The 12,038-nt window shown below is 44.1% G+C and overlaps 2 protein-coding genes across 3 annotated transcripts; one reads left to right on the top strand and one right to left on the bottom strand.

Moving 5' to 3' along the window:
- Positions 1–731: 731 nt before the first annotated feature.
- LOC124203124 (zinc finger SWIM domain-containing protein 8 homolog) lies at positions 732–10,353 on the bottom strand. Its single transcript, XM_046599713.1, has 14 exons — positions 9,904–10,353; positions 9,390–9,706; positions 7,950–8,198; positions 7,566–7,747; positions 7,333–7,506; positions 7,128–7,264; positions 6,827–7,022; positions 5,171–6,764; positions 4,880–5,109; positions 3,703–4,816; positions 2,515–3,633; positions 2,264–2,450; positions 2,040–2,189; positions 732–1,969 (listed from the first exon to the last, which is right to left on the bottom strand). The coding sequence occupies exons 2-14, from the start codon at positions 9,580–9,582 to the stop codon at positions 1,903–1,905; spliced, it is 5,592 nt and encodes a 1,863-aa protein (XP_046455669.1). The 5' UTR covers positions 9,583–9,706; positions 9,904–10,353; the 3' UTR covers positions 732–1,902.
- Positions 10,354–10,733: 380 nt separating this feature from the next.
- LOC124202377 (40S ribosomal protein S14a) lies at positions 10,734–12,013 on the top strand. 2 transcript variants are annotated; one of them, XM_046598717.1, is made up of 4 exons: positions 10,734–10,871; positions 11,095–11,267; positions 11,335–11,422; positions 11,650–12,013. In XM_046598717.1, the coding sequence occupies exons 2-4, from the start codon at positions 11,119–11,121 to the stop codon at positions 11,866–11,868; spliced, it is 456 nt and encodes a 151-aa protein (XP_046454673.1). In that variant the 5' UTR covers positions 10,734–10,871; positions 11,095–11,118; the 3' UTR covers positions 11,869–12,013. The 2 variants fall into 2 exon arrangements, with proteins under 2 accessions (XP_046454673.1, XP_046454672.1); XM_046598716.1 differs by having other exon boundaries at positions 10,789–10,939.
- Positions 12,014–12,038: the final 25 nt, after the last annotated feature.

The following is a 12,038-nucleotide window of genomic DNA, read 5'->3' as shown; positions in this document are numbered from 1 at the left end:
TACACCCGTTTTCCCCCCATATGCGCCGTGTTAAATATGGCGTTTTCCAAAATTTACAAAAAATACTAAAAATCAAGCTAAAATCTTTTTCTTTGTGCCAAAAGATGCAGAATTCTTCACTCTATGCGAATATAAAGAATAATTTACAATCAAACCAACTCAGAGAACCCTTCCCTATACCTCAAAGTTTTCCACTTCAAAATTTGGCGAAATTGGGCGCCCTCTGCTGGCGAAAGTGCAAGTTTGTTGAAAAAAGTACAAATTTTGAAGTGGAAAACTTTGAGGTATAGGGAAGGGTTCTCTGAGTTGATTTGATTGTAAATTATTCTTTATATTCGTATAGAGTGAAGAATTCTGCATCTTTTGGCACAAAGAAAAAGATTTTAGCTTGATTTTTAGTATTTTTTGTAAATTTTGGAAAACGCCGTATTTAACACGGCGCATATGGGGGGAAAACGGGTGTACCTAATAAACTGAACGATACCGTAGCGCCGTGGGGGTTAATCCTACGACAACTTCATGTGTAGAAAAAATGTAGATCATCATTAGATCTACTCAGGGCCAAAAGGAAAAAAATCTAGCCCAAGCGGTTCAAGAGTTATTGCATTTTTTCTAGGACACGTAGTGCCATAAGAATGCATTGAAAATAGGGGGGTGTACCTAATAGTTTGGTGGGTACTGTATATTTATTATCGATAACTTTGACAAGTTGATAAATAACAGACATCCAGTTCTCCCAATCTCATCTATTATTTCATCCATGTGACAACTTCAAAGAAACATTTCATTTAAATTTGTTGCGCAAATAGAACATTTTTTTTTCTCTCGCGAAAGTTGAAGAAACGAAAAGAGATGAAAGGGAAAGAAGAGATGGAAAGAAGGTAAAGGTTAAGATAAAAAAATAAAATAAACAAGAGAACATTGAACTCCCGACGGATCGGGTATCGATGTTCCAATATTGAACTGACGCCCTAGAGTAGATAGAAGTTACCTTAAAAGCGACATTCCCAAGTTTTCTTTTCTTCTTTACACAGGAAAAAGGAGAAAAAGTTTAACAGTAAAGACACGAAGTTACATTTAGAAACAGTCAAGAAAAAAGGAGCAAATTTCTTTGCAAATATTCATACATGTTTGCGACGGTTGACATCAACGAATTTTAAGTTAATAAAACAAATCGTTATTGAGCCAGTTTGGTAAACCTGTTCCTTTAGTCTTGAGTTATTGTTTGCTTTTTTTCTCTTTCTGAATTTTCAATTAAAAACTTACCCGGCGTATTTTCTTGTTTTCTTATAAAATTCTTTTCTGTATCGAGTGTCTTCCATTTTATACGAATTTGATCGAAACCGAGAAACTGATCTGCCAATTTACCGATGCAAATTGAGAATCGGGGGGAGAATAAACGGGGTGACAAAAAAAAATGTTCAGACAACCAGATTCCGTTAGTGGAAGCTCCCTGAGAAGAGTTGTCTGCCTGTAAACTATATTTATATGGACTATGGAACTTTGAAAATAAAAAGAAAATTAACAAACGGAAAACAATAGTTTTCAGTTGGGAGAAAAAATTTTCAATTTTTAAAGTTTCATCTGTTTTAATGTGTGTGTTTTTCATCTAAAAATCGCAGCAAGTCTAGTTTAAAAAAAGGAAAAAAAAAGAGAATAAACTATCGATACGCCATCGATCGTTTTGCAACAAGAGCGAAGCAAGTCAAATTTTCCATCGGATTCGGGTAAAGTGGGAGACGGTAGGGGGAAATGGAGATTTTTAAACGAGCGAGGTAATCTAAACGATACGACGGATGACAATGAACTATTTACAACTTCAAGTAGAGAAGAAAGAGAAGAGTTTGAGGGGGATGGGGGGAGGGTATGTTAGCTAAAATTAGTCCTATCGTTGACTTCTTGTCAAACGGCTGGTTGACGAATGATGGCCATTAAACGACCCCATAAGTCTTTCGTGCAGGATTTCGACCTTAGGAAAGAAAATAATTAAGTTAAGTAAGAGACCTCAACGAATAACAAGAAAAGATAAACAGTTTTACTTTTGAATGGATTGCAGAAATTCATTAAACTGCATCGGTCCCGTTGGTATGAGATGGAAAGCCGTCCTGGCCGTTTGAATTATCGTTAGAAAGTCGTCGTAGTCGGTAGGATTGAGGTGATACAACTTGTGGTTGATGCACTGGATGTACCTACATAATAAACCATTGCATTAAATACCAAAAAACAAATAATAATTATAATTATAAAAAATATTAATGTATACATTTGATGACACTTTTGAATAAGAGGCGTCAAAACTCGCGAGCGTAAGTGTTGCATGTAAGGATTAGGTGGTGTTGCTCCAGTGTAGGCGAAAAAATGGGCCGCTTCGACAGCAATCTCATGAAGAACAAACGGACTAACGACACTGTTGACCGTCACGACGCAAAACTGCTGCAGATAATCCGTTCCTATTATAGATAGAAATTGGAATTAATCGACTGTTCCTAAGTTGAATATCGGTAAAGAGTTTACCAAGTTTCTTGGCCACAGAGAGAAGCCATTTGACATCTTCGCCATAGGGTGGATTACGAGAGTAGCGAGCCTGCGGGCGATCATCATGAGCCCTTCTGCCAAGTGTTTCCAGGGCTACAATACCAACTCGGTAGGCCGCCAAGAGAAAATGCAGCTGTGTCGGAGTCAGAGCCTGATTGGGCAACGATCCGGCTGCTGTTGGGGGAGATCGGACCGAGTTGACTTGTGATTGCTGGACAAACAGAGGTGGTGCTTGATGCGTCGAACTGTTGGGCGTGTGAATGAGCGGCTGTAAGGTAACCTGACAGCCAGGAGGAGGTAAAGGGGGTGGAGGACGGTTATTCGTCCCTTGAGCTGGCCCAACAGACATCGGCATTAAGGGAGAAGGACCTGGAGGAGGATTTGGAGGTGCTGATGTGGTTCCCATTGGCATAGGGCACGTCACAGATGGAAAGTACTGTAGACCGGGTATAGGGGGAGCGTATGAAAATGTAGCATTGGGGGTCGCACCACCAGCTCCATTCGGTGCAAGAAAATTGACCGGAACTCCCGGGATCTGAGCAGGTGGGTTCGGTCCAGGTGCAGTGCCAGAAAGGAAACTGTAAGCTAAAGGAAAGGGAACAATCGACGTCATGGCGTATGGCACCGGAACACCAACTCCGGCCATATTGGCTTGAGGTTGCTGCATAGAGCAAGGTGGCACGTGGAGCGGAATTGGTGGTGGAGGTTGTTCGATGCTGGGCAAGACCCTAGCTCCTCGACGGGCACTCGGCATGCGCTGCTCGTACAACTCGTGCCAGCAACGAGCCACTCGGAAGAGAACTTCAGGGTAGACTCCACCTCCTTTGGCGGCGCTTTCGACGGCCAGACATGCGCGTTCCAGCATTTCGCTGCTCTGTTCTTTGCACTGCAAAATAGCTCGTTGAATCTCATTGGGATTGAGAGCGTGAGCGTGTGGTAAACAAGAAAGGGCCAGCTCGGCAGCTGCCCTCACCATATTCGCCTCATGACCACGGGATGCCCGATCGGCTATACTAGCCACTTCTGGAGGAGTCAAATGACCTTCCCAAGTGCTAATCAAGAACCATAGGGCCTGTGAACCAATCTCCATCGCTTGGCCTAATAATAACAGAAATTAAGGATCAGTAAAACAATTAATTAAAAAAAGAAATCAGTAATAAATTTTACCTGTTATCCAGGAAACGTGAGAAGAATATGTGCGACTCAGCCATTTAGCGCTAACGCAATTGTGAAGACCCAAGGCATAGAGACCGATCTGGAAGGCGCACATCTGAAGAGCCCGGATGGGTCCACGAGGATTCTGAGAGTTGATGGGCTGCGTGAAAAGTGATGTACTACTATTTCCTCCGGCTTTCAGCAATACAGTTTTTGCTAATTCAAACATGAAATGAGCAGAAGCTTCGGATGGTTGATTGGGGACCGAAGGATAAAGTCGCTTGTTTTTAAAGCGATTTATTTTTCCCCCGCAAGGACCCATGACTCCAGTGCTATTTCTCGAAAATGACGCTCCGCCACTGACAGGGCAACCCATTTCTGGGATGGATGCTTGTTGTTGAGGATGTCGACCGCTTAAGTTTGAGGGGATCGATGAACTCATAGAGCCTCCCATACCGGATCCGTCAGATAGAGAAGACGAAACTCCAGCACAGTTTTGAGGGGGAGGATGGTTCATGGGACCTCGAGATCCAAAGCTATCCGATCCTGATGATTTGCCTGAACCCGAGCTACCGGAATCCGAGCCGGGACCAGGTTGTCGTTGAGATCGGTGAGCTAGACTTCGATTTCGAACGACATTCATCATCTGACGATGACTAATTGCAGCCTCGTTTCCATTAGCTGTTTCGCCATTATTCGACTCCAGCCGAGCACCATGTCCAGCTTGCCATTGGGCATAATCTTCTTCCCATGAAGGGCTTTGTTCACGCGCCAAGTTCGATGCTGTTGCGCCTCCGCTTGTCTGTGAAGGGCCGGCTCCGTGTGCAGATGAATTCGAATCGAGAGAAATGGCAATCATCCCAGCTTCAATGCCTTCACGGCGTTGGCGCATCTGTCGATTGCTGGAACACGTTTGTCCCATGGGCGTGGGATTGTTGGTATAGAAACTGCTCAGAAGCGGTGCCTTGTAGAGTGGATGAACTTGACGATCCAGCAATTTCTCCATGATTTTGGCCAGTTTGTCTGCATCGTCCTTGTAATGCACCAGCAACATGACGGCGAGATCGCCTCGTTGGCGCCGAGTTCCTTCACACAACAAGGGGTGATCCGCTTCCGAAACATTTGCCTGTTGAAAATTACATATTCGTTAGTTATAATGCAAGAATCAAGATTTAGTTTTAATAAGTACCTTTAATCCCAGGGCGGAAACGGCGGCTTCAAATCCTAAAGTCTCATCCGTCGGAAGCCGATGGGTAGAATAAAATGGCGCCCGGACTGGTTGTGTTCCAGATGCTGTAACCAGGGCTTCGAATATAAACGTGGCGAGCGAAAGTGGCAACAAAGCGTCGCCTCTCGACCTCAGTATGCCATCTCGTAACTGCTCAGCCTTTTCACGCAGAATCGACAGCTCTAGATGACCTGTAAAGAACCACCAATTATAATACGATCGAATGTCAACTTTGAAATGCAACACACTTACCTAGAGGAATTCGCTTCAAAAGAGTGACCAACTCGGACTCTTGATGTGCTAATTTTACTTCCAATGGCTTCGTAGTGGCCGGCGGTCGAGCCAATTCCAGTCCAAACATTCCGACCCTGAAAGCTAGGTGATAATAATCCGGATTCTCTGCCAAAACGGTGCAGAGAAAGGCGCACTTGGCTAGAGTCGCTGAAGCCAAACAGCTGATTTGGTGGCAAGCAGGATTTGTCTTCTTCTTCTTGCCATTCTTTGTGATAACTGGAGGCAATTCCACCAATAGATCGGGCGGGTTCGCCAATAGTTCTGTAGCCAATTGAATCCCTAGTTCACAAGCTTCGGCACTGTGTCCATGGGCGTGAAGTCCTTCAGCCCTCGCAAAGAGAATCTCGAGGGGATCATCGAGTGGCTTTAACTCGCCAAATACTCCACCATTCCGGTTGGGAACCGTCACGACGCAAGGTTCTCGCGGTACAGCACCTTGAGCTGCTGGTAAGGCCATTGTTCGAAATTCTCGAGGACTGGCAGACAAGCTGGCCACGTCGTCAGTGTCTCGAGAAGATCCAGCTAGGAGTCCTGATCCAGATGGAAGTACTACTCCATTGTTACTGCTTCCTTCGAGTCGGGGATTCTTCAAACGGGCGTCGACTCCAGACCAGTCGGAATCGGCATCAAAATCTTCGGGTGAGGATTTTTCTTTATCGGTTGAAGTGCAACTATCCACCGCCAAGACTTCCGGTTCATTAGTGTCAGAACCCAGAGCCGGATCGTCGCTGTCTTGGCGGGTAAGATCCCGTAGACCAGAAGGCAATGCTGGTTCAAATGCTTCAACGGCTGGATCGCCTTCGTTTTCGCAGAAACCTTCGCTGCTAACGCTGCTACGATTTCCTGCTCGGTCCATTTCTCTTTCAGGTCGGACAAGAGGTGAAGCGGCGTGGAATCCACCAATTCTTTCCCTCTCGTGACGTATATCGTCCATGGCCTGGGCATAGTCGCCTTGCACTACTGCCCTTCTCTGGAGCATGTGTACCGGCAAATCGTTGGTAATGACGGCCGAAGAAGAATTGATTGGGCCGATGTCAAATCGACCGTGAGTCTCAGTGTGTCGAAAGCAGGTAAATGGGCAATGGTAGAGGCGGTGGCCTTGGGTGTAGGTCACACCGGGAACGGGGTAATCATCCCAGCTAAGGTAACAAGCTTCAACAGACGGTTTAAAGCCAGTAAAAACTTCAACTTCTGCTTTGAATGATTGGCTAGTTCGTCGGGGAGTAGACGGTCCAGCACCATTTCCGGCTGCAACATGGGGTGCGCCATGAGTGGCATTGACCGTCAAGCCTTTGCTCTTTGTGACCTTGTCAATAACCTTAACGTGCCATTCGCTAAACTGTTGTCGAAGTAAATCGCGTTCTTCGCCAGAAAGGCCTGGATTGAGAGCAGCCAATCGCCACAGGATGACAACTTCGTCGCACAAGGACGAACAAGCGTGCTGAGATGCTTGAGATTGGCTTCCCAAGTTGCTGGCCTTGATCCCGCTACCGTATCCAGCAGCACTTCCATTATGTAACGCCACCTTGGTGTTGAACCACCACACCATAATCTAAAATCGAAGATAAATCAAATAAACGCAACCCATTCAATGCTGTCAAAAAGAATCCATACCTGTTCGCACGACATGATCTCTTCCGTCAAAACCTCCAAAAGTGGAACGGCATTGCGGTCGTGGCGTTTGAACATTTCGCGAACGATGGAAAGCAAGTTCCACATGCCTTCCGGCTCCCGACCCCTTAATGGGCGCAACAGGCTGCTCCATTCAGCCGCGGCGGGGGGTGCGGTTGAGCTCAAGTAATTCACATCGCTGATGTGTAAAAAAAAAAAAGTATTAAAAACAACCGTTAAAAACGTCTAGAATGTCCAACGAAAAAGTTTTGGAAAAAAACTCTGCATCGATTTTTTTTATTACCTGAATACCGTCGGTGACGGTACGCAAAATTTAATCAGAATTTTCCGAATATTCTCATGAAGTGTGTTCTCATCGAGGCACCATGACGTCTGTTCGCTGGCTGATGCACCCGCCGTAGGATCAGGCGCACCGCAAACCTTTGAAAATGCGCCAAAACTTTGTTTAATAAAGGGCCCCCCAGAAGGATAAACTCAATGGCGCATACCGTATTGATGGCAGACGGTTGAGCTGATAGAAGTTCATCAAGGAGTCTCTGCGCAGTTGGTAGAATTTGTTGAGGTAATTCGCTAATAAGATACTGGGCGAATTTTTGCAGTTGGTCGCGCTGCAACCGACTTAGGGACTCGCTGACAGGAGCACGAAGGGTCACCAAATGAGACTAAGAAAACGGAAAATTAATTTCATACTCCTTACATTTTCTTTGTGTTGGAAAAATACCTGATGGATGCGATAAAGGCAGACAGCGACAACATGGGCGCACCAAAAAGCCCGCGAAGCGCAAGTGCAGTTGCATGAAGTAATACGCCTCCGATCAAACGTAACGGCCACATTAAAGGTATTCGATTTACCTTGGGCTGTCTGTTGGCTGGGACTAACAACCGAAGCGCTCAAATGAAAACCTGTCATGATTGAATAATAAGAATAAAAGAAAAAAGAGATTTAAATCACCACCAACCAAGTCCATAATGGAGAGGAGGAATCCGTTGATCATACATTGCCAACAACCCTTTTAATATTTGTTCCCCCCTTGGATGCTTCTAAAATTTCTTTTGATGATGGAAGGGAATTTAAAAGGATGTGGGGAGTAAAAGGGGGAGTTACCAATCTGAAGAGGTTCTTTGACGGCTCTGCTTTTGTAGAGATTCTCGCCCTTGTTGAACTCGTCAGCTGCACCGTTGGCCAAGCAGGAGTAAAGGCGAATGTCCTCTTCATTGTCCGGGAACGACCAGAAGGCGATGCGCAATTGGAGCGGTTCAGGAACGGGTTGCCAAGCTTGTTCAACTACTTCGAAGGCGATGTGGGCAGCAACGACACGAGAGCACAGCTCCGAAAGCGACAACACGCTGCCATCTGCAAATTAAGTTATAATCATATATTTTTGTTAAGATTATTCAATCATATTTGTTTGTGTGAAATGAAATAAGATTTCGGAGCACATCCTCTTCTTTCCATTGTTTGTCAGTGTGCTCTTGACCCCAAAAATCAGAAAGACGAGAAGGGGAAGACTGTGGATGAAAAGTAGAAAAAAGGGGAGCGAGATAATACTCTAGCTAAAGGGAGAAGAATATATTTATTCATAAAATAAAGAAAAGTAAGCAAAGGAGAGAAAAAAACACACGGCTCAACAGCTGAAAAACCTGTTTCCCCCCTCCACACACAACATCTTCCTTTTACAAAACTTTTTTTCCTTCTTTCCTGCGGGCCATTTCGGGACCCTTATTCTCTCGTTTTTCTTTTCTTTCGTCGTCGTCGTCGTTACCGCCTTCTTCGGGGCCTAGTGTTCCAGCACCGTATACCAAACAAACAAAAGATACTGATATCCGTGGACTGAAATGACTCGGCTTGTTTTATTATAAGGTATATAAATGACTCGTGGGATTTCGACGCAATAGATTCTTCTTCTTTTCTTGCCAACTCTTCGTAATGGGTTTCAAGTTAGGTTGACCCAAGTATACTTTATTTCCTCCATCTCTAGTTTTCTCTTTCCAGCACACACACGGGGGGCCCTGAGGCACTGCTGTCAGGAAAGACTTTGTTGTGTGTTGTCTGGTCTGCGTCTAGACTCCCGCCTCGAATATAAGAGTTTGGCAGATAGCGAAAAAGAAAACACATATGCACACGATACTGACAAGCAGTATAAGGGCTTCTTTTTATTGGCCGTATTTTCACTCCATCATGCAATCAAAAATGCGCATACACTCACGCACGTTGGTCTACCTTTCCCCCAATTGGCTCTCTTCGGTGATGATCGATAACAGCCACAAAGCACTGTTGGTCACTGACCCCTTCTCCCGTTACGATGTTGACCCTGAGTTGACCTATTCGGTGGACCGAAACCCTCCCCCCGCATATTAAAAATTTACAAAGAGTTGGAAAAACTTTTTAGTCACCATGAACACTGTACAAGATTAGAAAATCCATTTTCTAGAGTTATGGCTTTGTTGTGAATAACAAAGTCACTTGGCAACAGGAAGAACACATCTTTAGGCTTAACCAACCACCCATAATAACAAATATATTAAAAGTAAAACTGAAACTCACCTTCAGCTCGTCTTTGATTGGAGGCCAAAAGTGGTGAATTGAGGGTTGTGGTGACAATCAAGGGTTTCTTCCATCCTCTCCAGTTATTGCATAGAGATTCAGGCTCGCTGCCCCAGCTACAAAGAGAATCTTCTTCAAAACGGTCTGAGTCATCAAATGACATGCGGTCTCCTTCCTCCATCCACTCCAACATTGCTGGCTGGTGAATCCGGTTAGGCAAGTCCTCAATCAACACCGATTTCAGTTTAACATCCTCCTGTCAGACGTGGACTTTCTGCTAGGACCCTGGCCAACTTTCTGGTTAGATCCCATCCAACCTACGACCAAACAAAGAAAGCACATCTTGTTAGTAAAAGTTGAAACCCAGTTTACACACACACACACAAGTCCAACAAAACACAAAAGTTGAAACCCTATTCCCCCATGTGGGCAAAATGTGGCGGCCATACGTACATGGGGAGCCCAAACAAAGGAAGGCACACGGGGGTAGCTCGAATTCGAGTCAGAATCTCACCTGTGGGATTGTCCAAAAAACAAGAGCACTAGGAGAAACTCGATCGAAATATCCTCACACCAATATTGCGTGAATCCAATATATAATAGGCGAATTATCGGATAGGGGTTAATTTCTACACCCCCGTGGATTCACGATCGACAAGAACACTTTCAGCAGGGCAAAAGCCAGTCCCTACTAACGACAGAGAGAAAGATGGGTAGTCTGCCCACAGAAGAACAGAGACGACGGGGAGAGAGAGAGAAAGATGCACCCACAAGCAGAACCCCCAGTTAGAAATGAACAGAGAATCGACAGTGTGTACTACTAACACTGTAAAATAAAGGAAAAAAAAACTCCCACCCCTCCGTCTGAACCAACCCCTTCAAAAACCCTACAAACCAGAGCTCTTCCCCTGAAACGCTATTCGTTCCCAAACACACACACACACACACACTGAAAAAGACTGCACTATTGTTTGGTTCCTTTTTCCCCCCTTCCTTCTCTGGGTTTTTTATTTCAATCAAATGAGACACTCAACGCCATCTGGCGGTCGCGTTCAATATTTTCATTGTCCGTTCGTTTCTATTTAGAAATAAATGAATAAACCAAACTGATTAATTGCTTTACGTTAATTTCAATGACTAAAGTTGCTTTTTTTTATTTGTAAATACACAATACATCCCTGGATTAGACCGTAAAAATTGCTTTTAATGGGAAATTTTCGTTTTGTTTTGAATCCAAAACAAAACTAATAAACAGTATAATTAAAAACAATAAAATTTCAATTAAACATAACGTTTTAAAATGTATACTAAGTAATTAACCCATAAAAATATTATTTAAATTGCATTTTGACTTTTGACTGAGTTCACTGTTCACTCGAAACCCGCTGGTGGCGCTCCCACTCCCCCGAAAGAAGCTTTTGACAGGCGAAATCTGGCATCCTTGTAGTCTTTCGGTCTTCGCCATCTCATAGAGAAATAAAGGTTAAATTTCTTTCTCTTTTGTAAAATTGTCATCCATTTGAATCTACGAAACTTAGGGCGCATCCGCTGTTAGTAAATCTAGCTATTTGCAGTTCATTTTTTCCTTTAATTTGTAAATCAAACCGTACATTTGGGGGTTTATTTTTACCGGGTTTTGTTGCACTGGTCTTGTTTACTGAGAAGAGGAAGTGTGTGATACTCATTTTGGTGTTTTTTTTTACAGGCAGAATCACCATACTTGTGAATCATGGCTCCCCGTAAAGGAAAAGTTCAGAAAGAGGAAGCCGTCGTTACTTTGGGACCCCAAGTACGTGAAGGAGAGACCGTTTTCGGAGTTGCCCACATCTTCGCATCCTTCAACGACACTTTTGTCCATGTTACCGACTTGTCTGGAAGGTAAGACGAACAAACCATTTCCATAGCTTAAATTCACAAGTCTGTACAATATTTTCTTATTCTGCAGGGAAACCCTGGCCCGTGTTACTGGTGGTATGAAGGTGAAGGCTGATCGTGATGAAGCTTCTCCCTATGCTGCTATGTTGGCTGCTCAGGTATGTTTTGCGCTCACAATTTTTGTTACTGAATAGTTGGTTTAGCCTTTACCAAAACATGTTGATTGAAAAATTGACATGGATGGTATCGGCTTGGTTTTTAGAATGTAAAATCTTAATATGGCATTGGTCATTCCCAATAACATTCCTTGGAATCAATAACTTTCCCTTAATTTTTGTATGTATAAATAATTCCTTACTAAACATGACAATTTTGGAATTACCAGGATGTTGCTGAGAAGTGCAAACTGTTGGGCATCACTGCTCTGCACATCAAGCTTCGCGCAACCGGCGGTAACAGGACCAAGACTCCAGGACCCGGTGCCCAGTCAGCTCTCCGTGCTTTGGCCCGTGCGGGTATGAAGATCGGCCGAATTGAAGATGTTACACCTATTCCTTCGGACTCTACTCGCAGGAAGGGTGGTCGTCGCGGTCGCCGTTTGTAGAAAAAATCCTCCACACGGCCGCTCGAAACGTTCCCCACATTTCTTTTCATCTGTATACACATGTGGAGAATTGACTATTTGGGCCATGTCTCCTTGTTTTGACGTTTCGTTTGAAAGAAATACAATGGAATGTTCATGTGGCAAATTACTTTCTCGATTTCATTTCATGA

The sequence above is a fragment of the Daphnia pulex genome, chromosome 9 (genome assembly GCF_021134715.1).
Source record: "Daphnia pulex isolate KAP4 chromosome 9, ASM2113471v1".
Classification (NCBI taxonomy): domain Eukaryota; kingdom Metazoa; phylum Arthropoda; class Branchiopoda; order Diplostraca; family Daphniidae; genus Daphnia; species Daphnia pulex.
Note: the sequence above shows the minus strand (reverse complement) of the source record. Positions and strands in the feature narration are given on the sequence as shown.

What these genes read in the sequence shown, in the direction of transcription:
- LOC124202377 (XM_046598717.1), top strand. Translation starts at nt 11,119, where the DNA reads ATGGCTCCCCGTAAAGGAAAAGTTCAGAAAGAGGAAGCCGTCGTTACT. An exon ending in GTTACCGACTTGTCTGGAAG is followed by an intron (nt 11,268 to 11,334) that starts GTAAGACGAACA and finishes CTTATTCTGCAG; the next exon opens with GGAAACCCTGGCCCGTGTTA. An exon ending in CTGCTATGTTGGCTGCTCAG is followed by an intron (nt 11,423 to 11,649) that starts GTATGTTTTGCG and finishes TGGAATTACCAG; the next exon opens with GATGTTGCTGAGAAGTGCAA.
- LOC124203124 (XM_046599713.1), bottom strand. Translation starts at nt 9,582, where the DNA reads ATGTTGGAGTGGATGGAGGAAGGAGACCGCATGTCATTTGATGACTCA. An exon ending in CCGTCACCGACGGTATTCAG is followed by an intron (nt 7,023 to 7,127) that starts GTAATAAAAAAA and finishes TTTACACATCAG; the next exon opens with CGATGTGAATTACTTGAGCT. An exon ending in TCACGTTTCCTGGATAACAG is followed by an intron (nt 3,634 to 3,702) that starts GTAAAATTTATT and finishes TGTTATTATTAG; the next exon opens with GCCAAGCGATGGAGATTGGT.